Here is a 15521-nt window from a genome sequence, read left to right as displayed (position 1 = left end):
ACATAGAAACATATCAGGAAACCTAGGACTTGTTTCCCTTTGTAAGGAAGTAGCATCATTTTTAAGGTGTTGCTTGTTGGCTCTCAGCTTCTTGCATCAATCTTTTGCTCTCTCCTTGGAGATACAGAAGTTAAATTTTCTCATGTGTGTCTCTCACATACCCCGTGCCCCCCTCCCCACCACAATTTCCTCTGGCTGGATGTTGCCAATCAGAATTTCACACTCCACACTCTGATTCATCACTCGGGGCAGCTCCACACTGCTGGGTCAGCAGTGAGCCTGACTCCAACAGAGCCTCGTCAGCGGGCCACGCTGGGCTCTGGCTGTGGAAGCTGTGTGTGCAGAAATGAGTGATTGTTTGGCCTTCTGTCCGCGTTAAAAGTGATCGAGGTGAAGAAAGTCAGTACACTCACCCATGACACCCGAATTTCAGCCCAGATGAGATTCTAACTAGAGGATCCATTTTTTGCAAAACAAGTACATGATAAATGTGAAGGCCATCTCAAATTTGGGTGGGCAGGGGCATGAACTGAATAATAGAATGAGTAGTTTTTTGCCCACCTTTTAAAGTAAGACTGTGATGTAAATGACAATACATAGCCATTGCATCTACTTAATATGGCTTGATCATTGTTTTAGTGTTTTGTATGGTTTTCCAATTTTAATATAGTGACTGTTTAGGAAGCAGTAACCAGGGAAAGCAACTTGAGAGATTGCAGCTTTTGTTAGCTTTTTTTTTTGCCTTTTAATCTTCTCTCCCTTTTTCCTTCTTCCATCCATCACTCCTGTCGGCAATTAAAGCAGGATGATGAAGTGACGACGGTTGAGGTGAAAGAGCAGGACCAGAATGTCCTGGTGCTGAAGAAAGTGCAGAGCTGTGGCCCAGCCCCCCAGGCGGGGAGCGCCGAGAGCGATTGGAGGTGAGAGTTTTCACCGGAGCCCCTCGCTTCTGTTTCCTTTCCCTGCCTGCCTCCCCTTCTCCCGCTCCATCTCACTCGCTCTCTCTGCCTCCTCTTCCCTCCCTCCCTCCCTTTTTTTCTCCGCCTCTTGAGCGAGCTAGCTAGCGTTCTAGCTGACTGCAGAGCTCCTAGCAGCCAGATGGACTCGGTTCCCAGCGAAAGGACAGAGGTGGCAAGATCTCTGAGCGTCTAGGGGATGCCTTTGTTAGTGGTCGTGCACAATGGGCAGCTCCCGGCTGAGGGTCTTTGACCCTCACTTAGAAAGAAAGGATCCCGCCGCTGCCGCACTGGCAGACCGAGAGCTGCCCCTGCCCACCTTTGATGTGCCTTATTTCAAATACATTGATGAGGAGGATGAGGACGAGGAGTGGAGCAGCCGCTCACAGTCCTCCACTGAGGAGGACTCGGTGGACTCTCTGCTCTCTGACAGATACGTGGTCGTGTCCGGGACCCCAGAGAAGATCTTGGAGCACCTTTTGAATGACTTGCACCTGGAAGAAGTCCAGGACAAAGAAACAGGTAAGGCACGGGAGTGTCTCCCGCTTCTTCCAGACTCACGGCTGCCGTTATCAGTTTCCCGAGGGGCAAGGCTCCCTCCCTAGCCAAAGCAGCAAAGCGGGGGTGGGGGGCGGCTGAGCCTGCAGACCTTTGTGCGCCTCCCCCTTAGCCTCCTGCCGTTTTGTTTAAATCCAGTAAATGGACGCATGGAGATCCCAGCAGCCGCCTGGTAAGTGGCTGTACAAAGAAAATGATAGGAAGGCATGTATTCTTGTTTTCCTGGCAATTTTTTTTTTTTACCAAATCTCACCTAAAGGCAGTTGACAAGAGGCCAGCATCCAGTAGCCAGTGTTCAGTGGGAAGGATTACCAGGGAGATGGGGGTTACCGGTAAGCATTTACCTAGCCCGTTGGAAGCACTGAGCTGGCAGGAGGAGGCTCCCTGCCAAAATGTCAACAATTAATGCAACTATTCAGCAACTAGAAGCTTAGCAGCAACTTGTGCGTTTTTCCAAGTGTTTCACAAACTGCTCAGAGCAAGCCCTACTGTGCAGAATTTGAGACTCATATCTTCTCAGACTAGAAATGATAATTCACTGAAGTCTTCTTGGTCAGGTTCCTTGTCCTTCTATTTAATCCGCAGGCAAAATACCTGCTTAGCTTTTTCACCCTTGCACTTCTGGAAATGCTATCCCTGCATGATCTACCTAAATTTCCTTCATCACACAGGGCAATGCTGGATTCTTTTAACCAGGATTGTGATTTGTTTCAGCCTGGAGCAGTTATCCCAATGAATAGGCCTCTGACTTTAGCCTGAATTCTGTGACTTGATCCCCTGACTAAAATGCACTTTTTGCTGCCGCCATAGCACCTGTCAGGACCACAGTTTCCAATACGTGGACTGCATAAGTAAAAGGCACTTGGCAATTGTATTGGTACAATACTTTGTACTGATAACTCCTTAAGTTTTTCCCACGCAAGAAGGATTTTGAGGGGATAGCTCAGGTGAGAACAAGGATTTCCTTGGGTCCTAGCAGTTTTGTCTGAACTTAACTGATCTGTGCTGCATTATGAAGGACATTAAGAGGAACAAAGATATGTGAAATATGCAATCGAGTTTTTAAAAAGGCAGAATGACTCCATCACGCATCCTACCGATAGTGTTATTGTTTGATCTCACAATTCAAATGAAAACTTTACTTTGCCTTATGTATGTTTGGGGAAAAAAATAGCAGTAGTCATTTATACACAGGCGAAAAGAAAAATGTATTCTTGTGGTATTTGCTGGGTGGTTTTTGCTTGTCTGCCTATTAATATTTTGCACATTTGAGTAATGTTGCAACTTCTGCTTCATCAGAGGTGGTCATTGTGGAACTGGCCATAATTTTCTGTGTACCGATTACCAGACCGCTTTACACAGGTGGTTTGGACTTGATTACAGACAGGTTATCTGCCATGAAGACACCTTTGAACATGGGTACCAGGTTGGGAGATTCAGTGGCTTGTTCTTAATAGCACTACAGTTCTATTCTATAGCACAGGACTTTATGTCTAAGTTGTATAAATAAGAGTAGAGATTACCGAAGTCAGTACTGGGCCTACTTGGTTTCTTTTTTTCTTTTGTTCTCACTGTCATTAGTTTTTTGTGCCTTCTTGTTGTTGTTTAGTCGCTCAGTCGTGTCCGACTCTTGGAAACCCATGGACTGTAGCCTGCTAGGCTCCGCGGTCCATGGGATTTCCCAGGCAAGAATACTGGAGTGGGTTGCATTTCCTCCTGCGGGGCATCTTGCTGATGCAGGGATTGAACCAGTGTCTATTGGATTGGCAGACAGATCCTTTATCACTGAGCCTCCGGGGAAGTCCTAGTGCCTACTAACAAGCTCCCATACTTAATATTGGGAATGAAAAATCACCCTGATCCCTCTTAGTAATGCCAGCAGTCGCCTCCTGTTGGGAAATGGTGTTGTAGCTGGTGTGTTGGGACTGTTAGTCCCAGGTTGTTGTTTAGGTTATACCAACACTGGGGTCTCATGTGTCACTCCTGCCAGGTGCTGAGCAAAGCAGAGAGGACCAGGTCTCAGTGGAGTGGCCTCAGTCCTGCTGGGTCAGCCTCTCCTCACTCCTACTCATTTCCTTAGCATTTGCAGGGGACACAAACACATGTGTTTGCAGAGACACCTGAGGGGAAAATGGTAACAATACTTCTTCTGATCAAAGGAGAGTTCTATGAAAACGAAAAAATCAACTTTAGAGAGAGATGGATGTGTAATATCATAGGGACACCTAAGTAGAAGTCACACACAGTTCTTCCAAACATCATGAACAGCACTTGGAGAAAATACAACAGAAAGACCCGTATATGGCTTTTGTTGATAAAACTAAAAGAAATCTCATAAATATAAGATCAGTTTCATGTAAAAATGGAAGAAAAGTGATTATGACTTTGTTCTAGTTTGAATACCAAATGAATCACATGTTTTAAAGTAGCTGAGGCCCCTTCTCACTGATAGAGGTGAATTTCAGTTCTTTATCTTGTTCAGGCTGGCAACCCTCATTATAAAAGGCCTATGTATTCAGGGGTCTAATAGAGTCTCGTAAACATATGGAAGACAGATGGAGGAAAATGAGAAGGGGCTGCAATAAAAGTATACAGCAGTGTTTTTATGCTCTTGAGCGCCCCTTTTAGGGAGCTGGAGCCATATGGAGCCGGGTGGAGCCATATGGTGGTCGTCCACATGGCCCCAGTGGCAGTGAGGGAGAAAGGTACGTGGGAGGAAATAAATGGTTCTGGTTGGGATGAGCCTGATCTTAATTCTTACATTCCTGTACCTGCCAGAGGCTGGGGAAGTTAACCAAGCAAGAGATGCAAGTTATTCCCCATCTCTTTGCCACAAAAGTCACTTGATTGTTAAAGTATGGGTGCACAGCCCAATAGAAGAGACCTATACTCAGAAAGGACAGGTTCAAGTGATTGCTAATTGATATTAAGATGCAAGCAGGAAAAAAAGTTTACTTAAATGAGTGGAATAGAAATATGAGATCGTGTATTTTTGTTATTACCTGAATTAAGAATAGAATAGAAAACAACAATTCATATAGTATTCTATCACCATATCAAACTGAGTTTTAAAAGCAAAAAATATTGGAGATGTTTACAAGCAACCTACTGATGATTTTCCTAAATGATTTGACCCGCACGACACTTACTATGCTTATTTTCGTATCATAATCTTCTGTGTGCCTACCTTTCCTCTCTGGTAGCACCAGGCACAAAAACCCATCCTTTGATTATCTCTGGAATGAATGAATGAATGAATGCATAATCCTTCATTGTTTAAAATTGAAAAACTATTTGAGTCTGGTAACTGGATATCTGTTGGTGAACATGCAAAGACTGAAGCTGTTTGCAAAGATTTCCTTTTCTTTCAAGGTTCAGGTTCTGACTTGAAGCATTTGGAATGTTAGAAGAAAATCAAGCAGCTCTGTCTTCCATCTTCCCAGAAATAGGACAGATATCACTGGGCATTTCCAGCCCAGGAGAATTACATGGAAGGCAAGAAGCAAGAAAACCAGTTGTGTGTGGAGGAGCTGGGGGGATGGAGGTCTAAGTCTGTACCACTGCCCTGGTCCGCAGTGGTGCCTGCTCCTATTTAACCCCTTCCCCTCTCTGGAAAGCATGCAAGATGCTTCTGTTATGAATAACGATTTCTGTTTCAAAGTGGGGCAGATGGGGGCGACACACTGTGTATCAGATGGATGACACAGAGAAAATCCTTCTTACTGATTTTTTTTTTCCTACATCTGCATTACAATGAGTCTACTTTAGGGGAAACATGAGCAAAGGACATTATTTGCTGCCCTGTTTCTTCTGTGTCTTAGGGTTTGTTTTTTTTTTTTCATCTTTTCAAAGCAGATATGCTTGTGATAACAGGTTTTCAAGAAAAACAGAGACTAGGATAGTGGAAACAGGTAAAGCCTATCAGCCAATGCTTACCAGGCTTGACCTGCTTTCTTCCAGGTATGGCTGTTCCTACTTCATGTGGTTACCATTCAGGATATCGTGTACTCAATGTGTGCTGACCACAGTTTAGTCTGTGCGAGTGGGTGTGCTTTCAGTAGCATCTATGAGGCTCCTTACGTCATGGAGAAAGTGAGTCCCTTACCTGTATAGTGAGGCCACCACCTCTGTGAAAGTTAACACCTGGGTTATATCACAGGAGTGACTCACTTCATTGATGGGGTGCCACAGCTGCTCTCCATCTCCAGCTTAGTAGTGTTTTTGGAGCACTGCATTGATGGGACCTTGAGTAGAGCTAGAACAGGCATGACAGTTTTTCACTGACTTTTTACCTTCTTCCCCCTGCCAACAGCAAGCCTGTCCTGAATACATGATACATACTTTTTTCAAAGGAAAATTAAGAATGCCTTTTTTCCTGATCGTTGGAAATGCAGAAGACAATTTAGGTGAACTTCTTCCTTAATTTCCTTATGTTTTAGGATTTCTGAAAAGCTGTTTGGTCCTTCTGTTCCAGGCTTTCTTTTGCAGGTGACAAGATCTTTTTAAGCCTGTGCCCGCATGGCTGTGCAGGACTAGAACTTTGGGGGCTGGCACAGAGCTTTTAGATGGTTGGGAGGCTCCCCATGGTTTTATGCAGTTAAATGTGTGTAACATTATCTTGGATTTGTCTTTTTATTTTTGTGGTTTCATGTGACACGTCATAGACCAATTATAGATCTTATCTGTGGCTGCCTCATTAGCAGCACATGGGGCATTTTTCAAAATACCTATATCTGAGTCCCACCCCAGAGATGCTGATTCAGTTGACCTAAGTTGAGACTAGGTCTTATGGTCTTTGAAAGCTCCACAGGTGATGCTGTGCGTATCAGGTCTGAGAGCCACAGAGCTAGGATGATGACTTTGTCTCCCCACTTTCTTCAAAGACAAATTCCAAGCGTCGAATAGTTATATATTTGCCCCTGGGAGCTAGAGGGGATCATTTCCACTTTCCTCCACCGCCCTCCCCACTCCCTCTCCTGGGCTCATATCTGGCCTCGTATCCACTGTTTCCTACCCCAGAACCTCTGCAGCCTGAGAGGTTCAGAATCACAACCCTGCATTGTTGGTCCAGCCTCTAAAACAGTTTTGGAAAGAGGAGATAATCCAGGGAAACAGGCTTGCTGGTCACACAGCTCTTTGCTCTCAATTCTTGAAATGAGGAGGTGGTGGTATAGGGAGCAAAACCCATTTGGATTTTTGCCATCTCTGGGTGGTCCTTCAGTCTCACAGCTGAGAATGTTTACTTCTGTAAGAAGCGACGTTCTGAGGAAGAATATGCAGCCAGCAGAGTAGAAGGGGTACTCAGATGAGATTCGAAGTGTTGGTTCCTGGTTCTGGACTTGATTAGTAAGCCAGCCTGAGACCTTGAGCAGTTAGTTATACATGAAGTGATTTCTGAAGTGTCTTTCATCACTAAAATGCTTTGGTCCAAAGAGATTTATATCAACCCTTTCCTTTCAAAATATGTCACAGAACCGTGGAAGTCTAGATTTGGAGCCCCTAGTGTTCATGTAGACACCTGTCAGAACCTCACAGTCATTTTGTGCTTACCTCACCATCACTTAGGCATGCGCAAGGACTTAGGTCATTTGTCCTGACTTCTTGTTGCTCTTGTCTTCCTGCTGTATTTCTTCAGCCTCACTCAGAGAGCAGTTAGAATGTTGAGGGGTAACAGACTTGGAATTCAAGGCTCAGTGGCCCTATCTGGTGATGATTTAAGCATATTTGTGTAGAACCTGGTCCAGTGGGAAACTTAAGTTCCTTTCAGAAATTATGTTATAACGTTTACAAAGAACAGCTTTGATTTATCACCAGCTAGTAAAATACATTTGCAGAGAGTTTTATTACCAGGCCACTTTGGGTTGTTCAGAAACAATCTTTTGCCAGAGAAAAGCAGTGGGTTTTCCCCCTGGTGATGAAATGTGCTGCATCCTGGCTCTCAGACTAGCTCTCCTTCTGTAATTCCTCTACTTTTAACTTTACACACTGCTCCTGTAATAAAATACAACAGTGTATTTTTGAGTGTCCAGTTTATATATACATGTGAAAGTGAAAGTTGCTCAGTCGTGTCTGACTCTTTGCGACTGTATAGTCCATGGAATTCTCTAGGCCAGAATACTAGAGTGGGTAGCCTTTCCCTTATCCAGGGGATCTTTCCAACCCAGGGATCGAACCCAGGTCTCCTGCATTGCAGGCAGATTCTCTACCAGCTGAGCCACCAGGGAAGCCCAACTTTGGAGTGGATAGCCTATCTCTTCTCCAGCAGATCTTCCCAACCGAGGAACTGAACTGGGGTCTCCTGCATTGCAGGCAGAGTCTTTACCAACTGAGCTATTAGGGAAGCCAATATACATGGGACGAATGCCAAAGAAAATTTTAATTCCTTCCTTCCACGATTATCTTTGGCCTCTACTATTATGTAGGCACTGTTGTAGCCATGGGGACACAGCTATAAACAGAATACTCCATCTCCTCTGTGGGGCTTACATTTTAATGGGGAGAGTCAGCCAAAACCAAAGTGGGAACCAGTGGATGTGAAATGAATGGGTGCTAAATAACCAATCTCATTACAGGCACTAGTGTGGGAGAACTGTATCTATATTTCTTTAAAGATAAAGAAGGTATATTTTAGCATATCCAAAGTAGTATAGAGAATTAACATGAAGCTTCTGGTCCTATTCAGCAAAGTTCAGAACTGAAGGAAATAGTTGAAAAAATAAATAGATAACAAGACATAAAAGGAATTTGACGTAGGCATGGATATCCCCGGATGGTACTTGCTTCAGCTAGAAGTTGTAGGCTTTGTGTCCCTGTAGTTGCTTGGTATCAGCCGTTTACCTTCCTGACCTGTGCAAATAACTTTCTCAGAGACTCATAACTGGACTAGGTTGCCACTTGAGGTCTTTTTCAGCTTTATGGAGCTGTCAATTTTAAATATTAGGTTAATTCTGTTTGCATACATGCTAATGAAAAAAATCAACGAAAGACTGAAGAAATTCATTAGCCCTGACTCCAGCTGCCCTGGGTGTGCCTCAGATGCAGATGAGAGACCCACTGTTCAGCAGAGGCTTGTTTTTCCAAATAAAGTGAAGGCTTGAAACAGCAATCCACAGTGACAGTGAAAATCCCGAAAGTGCCGTCGAGAGAGCACTAGGAATAAAAGTGCTCATATAAGCGTCTGGTTTCTGTTCTGCTCTGTAATCTTTGTGCATTTGGTTTGGTTTCTTGGCAGTTCCCTTCGCTTCTCTCCTAATTGCTAACATGGAGAACGTATTGTTTTTGCTGATTGCAGTCGAAGTATTGGAAGACTTTATAAGTTAATATTGACAAAGTGACAGGATAATTAGAATTGTGTAGAAATTTCTTTCTTGGTTGCCTCATTTATGAAAGCAAAGAACTTAGATCACATGACGTCTGAGGCCCCCTCCAATTCTGAGAGTCAGGTTTTGACACCACTCCATTCATCCAAACGTCTGCTCCCTTGAAATGATGCTTGTATAGGGTGATCATCTCCAGCTAATGGACAGAGACACTAAGGCAGAAGAAGTTGACTAAGGTGCTTCAGAGCCAGAGGGATCATTTGAATCTGGAAATGAACCCAGCTGTGTTCGTAGCTTTATCTCAGACATCTTTTCTGTCTAGTTACTAGAATCATGGGTAAAAGGCAGAATTGAAGGAAAAAAATCTACCATTCACCTCTAGCTATAAACCTCAAATCAAGCATTTTAGTAGTCACTTTAGGGAGAACTACTCTCCAGCACAAAGACTTGCTTCTTGGTCTCCAGCTGTGAGCAAAGTGGCTGCCGCATTGGCTGACTGCTTCCAGAAGGTTACACAAGACAGGGTGTGAGGGAAGAGGTCCTAATTATCAGCTGATGCTGCATGAGACCACTCACATGAGAAATGATTAAAAATCAGATTTTAACTGAATTTTGTTTGAGGTGTTCATCTTCTGAACTCATCTATTCACACCACCTTTGAGCAAGTGATATTATGAATAGTAACAAGGGAATTGATGCTTTTACACTGCCAGTAGATTGTGGGTTAATTAATACTCCTGTTGGCAATGAAGCAAGGTGAAATGAAGCGAGACAGAGCTGAAGCATAAGGTCATTAATGTAGGCTGATTAATAATGGAAATGTGGAAGTTTTCATTACAACATGAGCAATGGGAAAAGGAGATGTTTATTGGAAAAGGATATAAGCAGAAATACAGCCTACTTTTCAGGGAAGCTATTCCTGTTTAGAACACATTGGATCAGTGGAATACATTTTTAAAAATTACATCATTTTTGTGTTTGAACCACTGTGGGGAACCTTAGGTATTTCTTCTTTGTAGTTCAGTAAATTCTAATTTCCTAGAATGGCTAGTGGATAAATTATTACAAATAATAAAATACTCTTCCAGGACAAGTATAAGTCTAGAGCACATAGAAACAAGCTAAAGGATTGTAGGGCTGTGGGAAATTAATTTAAGGAGGATCTGAAGATAGGAAATGGACAATGAAGCATACAAGGGGCAAGAATTACCTTAGAAAGTAGACCTTTAGTCTCCTGACTATCAGGATTTTGAAAAACTTGTGCATCTAAACATGAGTTTTTGGACTTTCTTCTTTGAATACTTCTTTGATATTTTAAGGAAAATATCAATAACTTTATGATGGGTTATCGTGAAGGCTAGGTCCTGGACACAGGAAGTGAGGTAGAGGATCTTTGTAAGTTTCCTTTGCATGTTCTAAACGAAATACACATGTGATTGCTTATTTCTGTGAAGTCTGTCCTGGTGGCATGTCCTCAACCCCCCAAACCACCAGGGTTTCCCTTTGTAAAGTGTAGCCAGAGCAAAAGACTTAGAAATGAATGGAGTTCCTCCTTGATTCACCTTTGCACATTTTATTTGTTTTATTCCCCTTATTTCCATTTTCTTTGCTTTCCCTCTGCCTCAGACGCTCAATTTGGTGCTCATATCTTTTGATAGACAGCTGTGGGGAACCTTAGGTATTTCTTCTTTGTAGTTCAGTAAATTCTAATTTCCTAGAATGGCTAGTGGATAAATTATTACAAATAATAAAATACTCTGGTACACTGAGAGTTGCCATACATATGTGCATAAATTACCAAATTTCAAATAATCAAAATATATAAAATTACCATTTTAAAATATAAAGCCTAAAGGCCCTCTCTGATAAGTCACGAAGTATATAGAATATCTTTGGTTTTATAATCATGTGAATAAGATATTGACTTATATCTGTATAGTCTCTTTGACACAGGGTGAAAGTTGCTTTTTAAACACAAATCCAGTATTACTTGTAGTTTTTCTTATAAAGATGCGTTTGAGAAAAGCTTTGTTTAGATTTCCCTTTATATTTTGTCTCCCTAATATATATCTTTTAAAAACAAAAGCTGCTACTTCTGTTTTTCTATTTACAGTTCTATAATCTATAATCTCTGTAGCACAGTTTCTCAGTTAATTTGTGCTGATTTTTGTTCTTAATAAACTTTTGGGGGGGGGGAGTTCTTTTTAAAAGGAAAATGAATTTTTGTTTCCTTAAAAAGAAAATGCTTTTCTCAAGTCTTAAAGTTTTAAAAATGACCGTATTTTCTCAGTGAATTTGGGGTATATTGGCACACTTAATATTGTACTTTAGTAGAAACACTTGTGATTTTGTGAGCGTCCAGCTGTATTTCCAGAAACTTGTTTAAATGTGTGATATGAGTCAGGTATTTTTGGAGCAGCAGATTCTAAAATTTCTGGAGATGTGATACTGTCTCAAAAGTGTGTTTAATTTTAGCAGAACCATAGTTTTAATGTTAACATCAGCAAATGAAATTACTCGAGACTGTGTTTAAAGCAATTCAGTGGATTAAAAACAACTCTCTTCTCTCTCCCTCTGTTCCCTTCTCTCCCTCAGAGATCTTGTGTGTCATCTTTACTCTTGATGGAATTAATGTGAGATCATCAAATGATCTTGTCCGTATTTTTAAATGCTGTGACATTGTCCTCAGTCAAAAATCTTAGGGTCTTGTCGGAAAAATGGAGGAAGAAGTGATTTTTCTGCACAAGAGTGTGTATTTCAGATAGTCTTACAAGTGTCAGGAAGGAATGCTAGTGAATGGCAGTCTGTTGATTATAATCACCGCATGTTAAAGTCTCTCACAGCGTGTTTCTATCAAATTACGGCTTTAGGTAAAGTGTACAAAGCCACAGAATTGTTGTAATTGACAAGCACATGTCTAAGAGGGATATTCTTCAAGTGAGAGAATTTTTGTCTTTAACACACCTATAATTGAGCTTTTCCTCATTTCTCTCTGCAGTCTTTCTCATTATAACCTTCCCCTCCCATTTCCCATTATCCTCATTTTCTGCCCTTGGGGCTTTCTTGCTCTACAATCGAAACCATTCTTTTCATTCTGTTTGCTGCTTTTTTGCCTTGTACTTAAGGCTGCTGTTTGGCTGTCAGTCCTTCCCCCAAATCCCAGAAATAAATATGAAATGAGACAGAATTGGTAGGTATGGGTGAACAGAAAGTGTGGAAAACTAAAATGTCTTGTTGTAATACCCAGAATATCTTGTTGTAATCTAAATAGTGGCAGAAAATTACTTTCAGAGCAATGCTATATCCTTTTCTGCTTCACACTTATCCTTCTTGTCTGTTTTCAGCATACAGGATACTTGATGAACCTTCTAATTTTTAAATCTTTTAATCCTATAAATGAGCTTCACTTAGTGTGAAGATGAAAAGCAGAAGTTAAAATTGCCCATCTCGTGCCTGGTAGGATATTTCCACTTAAATGCTCAGTCTAAAAATGAACAGGAGTTTAGGTGAGTGGTGTTTATATCAGCACTGGTGATAGATAGTAGTTTTAATATTAAAGCATCTGGTATTTTCCTTCTACATCTCTTTCTGTGCCCTAAATAGTCTTGTTATAAAGAAAGATTTACATAGTACTTAGAGCAAGTTAGTCCCCCTCTCCGCACACACAGAATTTTCTTCCTGTTTTGCTTGATAGCACGTATTTTGTTTTTGTGTAGCAGGCTTATAGATATTGTAAATCCAGTGTCGTGTGTTTTGTTAAGGAAAAAAAAAAAAAAAGAACAGAGAGAACAGGGTGGAGATATTTTCATCCTAATTTTAGCTCTTTTCCCTGGAGTTGAACATGTAAAATGTGACCTCCTGTGTCTTAGTTCGGTTTGGTCTGAATTTGAAGGCATTGCAAAGCCATTTTCATTCACCACTGATGACTTTTATAGAAAGATTTTATTAGGCTCAAATTCTGCCATTGCTGATTGGCATATTGTGAGTGCATATCTCAGAATTATTATGACAGTTTACACTATTTGACCGTATTCTGGGGGAGGTTGTTGGTTCTTTTAAAAGGAAATCAAAAACATGCAAGGCAAATATTTCTTTATCAGCACATTCTAGAAATACACAATAGTGAGATTAGGGTAAATTCACAACACTCATCTCTCTTTAAATGTACTTTTCCTGCTTATGATAGTTGAGAAACTTGAGAACGAGACCACATTATTGATACTATATTTGAGTTCCTGAAAATTTTCTGTGCATATATATTTTTTGTGATTAGGCGTGGCTGCATGTAACAGAAAATCTCGAACAGTGATGTACACAAATATCCATATACTTCTCTCTCATGTGAAAATAGAAATAAAGAAATGCACTCTAGAGCTGGTAAGGCCCATCTGAAATCAGCTAGAGGTGTGATTCCTTCCAGCTCTTTGCTCCAGTGTCCCTATATGTTTCTGTCCTTTCAAAATAATATAAACATATTGTAATTTAAAGTGCCATGTAAACCCTTTTTTAAAGTGTATAAAGATTGTCTTATATTTTTCTCTATAGCTGAGTATTTACACTAATCTCATGTATTCTTTTTTTTTAATTGAAGTATAGTTGAGTTATAATGTTGTGCCAATTTCTGCTATACAGCAAAGTGATTCAGTTATATACATAAAGACATTATTTTTTTACATTCTTTTCCATTGTAGTTTATCACGTATATTGAATATAGTTCCCTCTGCTATGCATTAATCATAATCTCATATATTCTTAGTTCTCAGGGCTTATTCAACTATAAGTACCTTTCTCTTGTGTAATTTGAACCACTGACTTCATAATTGAGAATTCTTCACTCCAAAATTCTCCCTACTAGTTATGAGAAATATTTTTTGTAATTAAACTTAACATATACAAAGAAGTAGTTCATGTCATAAGGCTTTGAAGAAGTTTTTTAAACAATAGCACAAATTAAAATTATTCTTCTCAGAGTAGGCTATAGTATACCATTTTATATATTATTGTATTTTTGGTGATATTTCAGAACTCATATGTGCCCATTGCATATCTGTGTGGATCAAACCACCGTGAATCATGCTAACAGAAAAACTTAAGAATGTTCTTAGGCTTATGAGTAGTACATTTACTTTAAAACAAAACAAAACTGACTTATTATTAGAAGCATTTGAGACAGGGAATATGTATGAGTTCCTTTAGCCAAAAGGCAAAAATACTTTGCCCAGTGGCAGTTGATACATGTTTAATGGCCTGTTTACCCAGACGTTGGACTGATAGGTGATAACTGAGGTGAGGGACAGCCAAGACATTGACATGCAAGTCAGTTCTGCTTTAGGAAAGAGTGAACACGATTTAACATGACTAATGATTTCCAGTCAGAAAACGAAGATCATGGCATCTGGTCCCATCACTTCATGGGAAATAGATGGGGAAACAGTAGAAACAGTGTCAGACTTTATTTTTTTGGGCTCCAAAATCACTGCAGATGGTGACTGCAGCCATGAAATTAAAAGACGCTTACTCCTTGGAAGAAAAGTTATGACCAACCTAGACAGCATATTCAAAAGCAGAGACATTACTTTGCCGACTAAGGTCCGTCTAGTCAAGGCTATGGTTTTTCCTGTGGTCATGTATGGATGTGAGAGTTGGACTGTGAAGAAAGCTGAGCGCTGAAGAATTGATGCTTTTGAACTGTGGTGTTGGAGAAGACTCTTGAGAGTCCCTTGGACTGTAAGGAGAGCCAACCAGTCCATTCTGAAGGAGATCAACCCTGGGATTTCTTTGGAAGGAATGATGTTAAAGCTGAAACTCCAGTACTTTGGCCACCTCATGGGAAGAGTTCACTCATTGGAAAAGACTGATGCTGGGAGGGACTAGGGGCAGGAGGAGAAGGGGACGACCGAGGATGAGATGGCTGGATGGCATCACGGACTCGGTGGATGTGAGTCTGAGTGAACTCCAGGAGATGGTGATGGACAGGGAGGCCTGGCGTGCTGCGATTCATGGGGTCGCAAAGAGTCGGACACGACTGAGCGACTGAACTGAACTGAATGATCTCCAGTATCTATAATGTCTAATACAGAGAGTTTATGTAGAAGAAAAGGAGTTTTATGATTTGACCTTTTAAAAAAATTGTTTTCCTTTCTGTCTTTACATTTCAATTTTTAAAAATATAAATATGTTCTTGCCTGGAAAATCCCATGGGCGGAGGAGCCTGGTGGGCTGCAGTCCATGGGGTCGCTAAGAGTCAGCCACGACTTCACTTTCACTTTCACTTTTCAGTTTCGGGCATTAGAGAAGGAAATGGCGATCCACTCCAGTGTTCTTGCCTGGAGAATCCCAGGGACGGGGGAGCCTGGTGGGCTACTGTCTGTGGGGTCGCATAGAGTCGGACGTGACTGAAGCAACTTAGCAGCAGCAGCAGCAGTGATCATTAAAATATCTTAAAGCACTGTGAATTTGTGGACTGTCTTAATCCTTCTATGTGATTATCATTTCTACCTTTGGAAAAGTAAATTGGTTGATCTCTTATAGCTGTGTGCTATTGCCAGGTGTTTGCTAGAAAATAAAAACAAAGTAGTATTTGAGTAGGGGTAAAGGAACTCTAGCATGCTGGCACATAGATGAAAAACAACTTCACAAGGGCATCTCTGGCCATTCAAGGCCCATAAAATGACTAGGTTCCTTTATC

General features: G+C 41.1%; 1 protein-coding gene across 2 annotated transcripts in view; it reads left to right on the top strand.

Annotated features, from left to right (window-relative positions):
* RAPGEF5 (Rap guanine nucleotide exchange factor 5) overlaps positions 1-15521 on the top strand; it is a 183732-nt gene that overhangs the window by 109146 nt on the left and 59065 nt on the right. Inside the window, exons 7-8 of one of the 2 annotated variants that reach the window (XM_040260647.1) lie at positions 805-920; positions 1390-1478. In XM_040260647.1, coding sequence (XP_040116581.1) covers positions 805-920; positions 1390-1478 — 205 coding nt within the window. Of the gene's footprint in view, positions 1-801; positions 921-1389; positions 1479-15521 lie in introns of both variants that reach the window. The other variant, XM_040260648.1, reaches the window with a different exon arrangement.

Source organism: Oryx dammah, unplaced genomic scaffold (assembly GCF_014754425.2).
Source record: "Oryx dammah isolate SB20612 unplaced genomic scaffold, SCBI_Odam_1.1 HiC_scaffold_18, whole genome shotgun sequence".
Lineage (NCBI taxonomy): Eukaryota > Metazoa > Chordata > Mammalia > Artiodactyla > Bovidae > Oryx > Oryx dammah.
The sequence above is the reverse complement of the archived record's forward strand: the minus strand, read 5'-3'. Positions and strand labels throughout refer to the sequence as shown.